Source organism: Contarinia nasturtii, unplaced genomic scaffold (assembly GCF_009176525.2).
Source record: "Contarinia nasturtii isolate CC-2019 unplaced genomic scaffold, AAFC_CNas_1.1 Cnas_scaffold_6438, whole genome shotgun sequence".
In the NCBI taxonomy this organism is placed as follows: domain Eukaryota; kingdom Metazoa; phylum Arthropoda; class Insecta; order Diptera; family Cecidomyiidae; genus Contarinia; species Contarinia nasturtii.
The window spans coordinates 656-2,171 of record NW_022203695.1 but is presented as its reverse complement, the minus strand read 5'-3'; the positions used below and the strand labels follow the sequence as shown (position 1 = coordinate 2,171).

The 1,516-nt window shown below is 35.1% G+C and overlaps 1 protein-coding gene across 1 annotated transcript; it reads left to right on the top strand.

Annotated features, from left to right (window-relative positions):
* Positions 1-67: 67 nt before the first annotated feature.
* Positions 68-928, top strand: LOC116351850. Its single transcript, XM_031783998.1, has 3 exons — positions 68-275; positions 376-577; positions 673-928. The coding sequence occupies exons 1-3, from the start codon at positions 90-92 to the stop codon at positions 714-716; spliced, it is 432 nt and encodes a 143-aa protein (XP_031639858.1). The 5' UTR covers positions 68-89; the 3' UTR covers positions 717-928.
* The last annotated feature ends 588 nt before the right edge of the window (positions 929-1,516 follow it).

The window sequence follows — 1,516 nt, the reverse complement described above, 5'->3', positions numbered from 1 at the left end:
TCGACATCGTATATGCGTCCAACTGAAGTTCAACATCATGTTCAACATGGAATCAATATTCCAAGCGCCAAATTCCAACGGTTTTTGATATGTTCAACATGGGCCGTTCGAATGCGGTCAATTGTGGTCCATATCCGGAAATGCGAAAGGTCGATGATGAGTTACCTGGATATGAGAGCGCAACACAACAGCGTTCGCCACGAAAATCATTCATTCTTGAACATTGTGTAAAGTGCCCGGTCTGCGAAGATATTATGCACAAGGAACATCTCAAGGTAAATTGATCTCATTCTCTATCAATCTCTCTCTTTCTCTCTTGCGGCAAAGTAACCGAAAAATAAACGAAGAGAATAAAATACATTTTCTCAATTCAAGGGACACCTTCAACGCAAACATTATGCTGAAAACAATGGTGTTCCCATCATTTATGATGGGTATCATAAGTTCGACATTTGCCATAATTTAATGCCAAAGGAGCACATTCAAACGCACATCGAACGGGCACATGGCAACGAAATGCAAAACAAGGACACTTTCATTAACTGCAATTTGTGCGAAGCATACATGCACAGTATAAGTATGAGTATTTTTAAATTAATGTTTTTTTTAAATATTCCTTCTAATTAAGGTTGTAGTTCACTCATTGTTTGCATTTTTGGTTCAATTTGATAGGACTATATGCCAGGACATTTGGTGCGCAAACACGCGAGACATGAAGGTTCGGTTGGTATCATTTGGCCACAATACTCCGACGAACAAATATACGACTGGCTCAGGACCAGAGCCATTTACATTCGCGACAGTATTATCTTTGTCGATCATACCATGTGGCGCTAATGAAACATTGCAGTTTCATGCGAAGTGTAAACAACATTCAATTTTTACTATTTTTTACTCCATTTTCAATACTCAATTTTATTAAAAGTAAGCGATCAATTGGCAAATAATTTTTAATGCATCAAATTGCATGACATAATCATAATTTGTAGAAAAAATCAATGAAAAATTGTTGAAAAGATGCCATTTCAAAAAAAAAAATGAAATAGAATGAGTCTACAGAGTAGCGCTGTGTTTTCAGCTTCTTTGTGCATAGTGCATACCGACAGCAATTTTATGATGAAATGCCGAACGAAATGTCCAAAATATGGAACAATATGATTTGATATGCTCCAATCAATGGGTCTATTTTTCTACATTCCAAATTATTCGCTCGGCTTTTTATCATAAAATCACTGTCGGTATGCATTGTGCACACTTAGCGCTTATTAACAAGAGCTGTGATAATAGCGATAAAAAATTGTCGAAAATAATACGATCAAAATGGATCAAAATGGATCAAAATCAATCGCAAAAGGTTGAACAAAAATTAGTCGAACCGAACGGACAAAAATCCAAAAAAATGAAAGAAAAGATTGAACAAAAGTTTTCTTCTCCATTTTTTTCGAAGAAAAAACAACTACAAACAAATATATTGACAACTCAAATTTTACATAAAGCAAAAGACTCTAATAATAAA

What these genes read in the sequence shown, in the direction of transcription:
- LOC116351850 (XM_031783998.1), top strand. Translation starts at nt 90, where the DNA reads ATGTTCAACATGGGCCGTTCGAATGCGGTCAATTGTGGTCCATATCCG. An exon ending in TGCACAAGGAACATCTCAAG is followed by an intron (nt 276 to 375) that starts GTAAATTGATCT and finishes TCTCAATTCAAG; the next exon opens with GGACACCTTCAACGCAAACA. An exon ending in AGCATACATGCACAGTATAA is followed by an intron (nt 578 to 672) that starts GTATGAGTATTT and finishes TCAATTTGATAG; the next exon opens with GACTATATGCCAGGACATTT.